Source organism: Octopus bimaculoides, chromosome 25 (assembly GCF_001194135.2).
Source record: "Octopus bimaculoides isolate UCB-OBI-ISO-001 chromosome 25, ASM119413v2, whole genome shotgun sequence".
NCBI classification, from domain to species: Eukaryota; Metazoa; Mollusca; class Cephalopoda; order Octopoda; family Octopodidae; genus Octopus; species Octopus bimaculoides.
Genome location: NC_069005.1, coordinates 2,672,350 through 2,674,872, shown reverse-complemented (window position 1 = coordinate 2,674,872; position 2,523 = coordinate 2,672,350). Strand labels below are relative to the sequence as shown.

The window sequence follows — 2,523 nt, the reverse complement described above, 5'->3', positions numbered from 1 at the left end:
ATATATATATATATATTCATATAGATACAAATATATTATATAATATATGTGTGTAAGTGTGTGTGTGTGTGTGTGTGTGTCTACGACTCGCTCAAGCAGTAATTTGGATGTGTATTGTAGGTTTATGTATACATTTATTATTTTTCTACAAAATTGCTAAAGGGAATACGCGAGAGAAAAAAAAACAGCAAGAATTAAATATAAATGCAAAAATATATAAATTTAATAAGAAATAAAATCATAGTAAAATATATGATAAAAATTTATTTCGTGGAGTAAAAGATATTTTTAAAAAATTAATATTCAGATATCGAGAAACAAACAAAATATAATTTTTAAGCATTTTTACTGCGTCACTATTAGTATATTATTGGAAAATGGTAGGCAATTCAATAATAATACCTTTGCGTTGGTTGGGTGGGACGGACTATTGCTATAGAATATGTGATTTATATATAAACAGGAAGCATTTTAATATAGACTCAAATATAAAGACGGTATGTACAGTCACATGCAAACACACACACACACACATATAAATATATGAATATATGTATAGGTCTGTTTATATAACCTCGATTCTGTCGACAACGGATGTTATCCGAGGGAAAGGCCAAGGACCGTACAGTTTGGCACCAGTCACGTCGCAACTCGTTTCTGCGACTGAGTGAACTGGAGCAACGTGAAATAAAGTGTCTTCGGCTAAATAACCTGGCAAGAAACGTTAGTATGCCAGGCGAAATGCTTAGCAGCATTTTGTCTGTCTTTATGTTCTCAGTTCAAATTCCGCCGATGTCGAATTTGCCTTTCATCCTTTTGGGTTCGATAAATTAAGTGGCAATTGCGCATTGCCGCCACTTGCCTCCTCCCCAAACGTTTCGGGCCTTGTGCCTAGAGTAGAAAAGAGAAGAATATTGAGATATATAGAGAGAGGGAGAGAGAGAGAGAGAGACGGAGATAGATAGATAGATAGATAGATACATACATACATACATACATACATACATAAATAGATACATAGATAGATACATAAATCGATAGATAGATAGATAGATAGATAGATAGAAAAATAGATAGATAGATAGATAGATAGATAGATAGATAGATAGACCTGCTGTGTATTGGTGAATGAGCTTATACATACATATCAACGTAAGAACATGTATTAGCGTGTGCGTGCGTGCGTGCGTGTTTGTGTGCTCACACACACACACACACACACACACACACACACGCACACACGCACAGACACATACTCACAGATTCGGTGACAGAAACGGATCAAGTGAATACAAATTAGAAAGATAAGATGGTGGGACATACTGTTCGATCATAGCAGATCTGTCGATATGAAGTGGTATATTAGGATCTGAAGGACTCTTGGATATCGTTGTCAATATATTAGAAGTGGGCAGACCGCACAGTCCTTGTTGTGATGCTCAGCCCCGACCCAGTCTAAATATGTAACTCGATATCTTTCAGTCTTTTACTCTCTTCCTTATTCTAGAGAAAGACAGCGAGAGAGAGAGAGGGGGGCTATAGAGAAAATGAAAGAGAGATAAGATGAAAGATAGACCGATTGAGCATGTGAGAGTGCGGGAGAGTAAGTTACATGCACTCAAGGATTAGAAGCATTCGCACACAAACACACAGATACACACACACACAAAGCCCTCACACACACACTTGGGTAAACATACAGACAGTCATATCTATGTAAATATATATACATACATACATACATACATATATATATATATATATATATATACATAAAACGTGGATATACTGTGTATAAATGCTTGACATATCAAAACAAAAAGAAAGTCTGTACCTCGCAGTACCTTTGTATTACAAAAACATTCACGCATATGTATGATTCCAGCATATTCTTTCTCCCTCTATCTCCTTCTTTCTCTCATTCAGTCTCTTTCTCTTACACTCTGTCTCTCTCTTTCTTTCTTTCTCTCTCACTCTCACTCTCACTCTCTCTCTCTTTCTCATTTTGTTCTCTCACTGTTTCCCTCTTTCCTCTGTCCCTTTCATTCTCTTTCTAACCAAATAATATCGGCAACACGAGCGAATACGTGCTACATGCAAAAATCTCAACTATACTTCAGTCCATCTGCAGGTGGGTGCGCGTATAGTTGCATCTGCATGTGTGAGGGTGGGGTGTATTCCTTTCTAGGTGTCCTTCTAATACAAAAATCTGCTACTTATATTTCCAGATCTCCAGTGTTATAACTTGTTTCTCTTCTTCGTTTCTCAAATCTTTCGCTATATCCCATTAATGACACACACACACACACACACACACACACACACACACACACACACACACACACACACACATACACGCTTACGCACACATATTACACATGTACGCACTTACAGTTCATAAATACTGAGAATGAACACACACGCACGCACGCACGCGCAAACCAACATCGATTGTCAAGCGATTAGTGTGGGGACAGAAACCGACACACAAACATATATATACGACGGGCGTCTTGCAGTTTC

The 2,523-nt window shown here is 37.3% G+C and overlaps 1 protein-coding gene across 3 annotated transcripts in view; it reads right to left on the bottom strand.

Annotated features, from left to right (window-relative positions):
• Positions 1-244: 244 nt before the first annotated feature.
• The window catches only part of LOC128250805 (uncharacterized), a 24,145-nt gene continuing 21,866 nt past the window's right edge, over positions 245-2,523 (bottom strand). For all 3 annotated transcript variants that reach the window (XM_052976768.1, XM_052976772.1, XM_052976767.1), the window contains one exon: positions 245-891. In XM_052976768.1, coding sequence (XP_052832728.1) covers positions 775-891 — 117 coding nt within the window. In that variant the 3' untranslated portion in view covers positions 245-774. The remainder of the gene's footprint in view (positions 892-2,523) is intronic.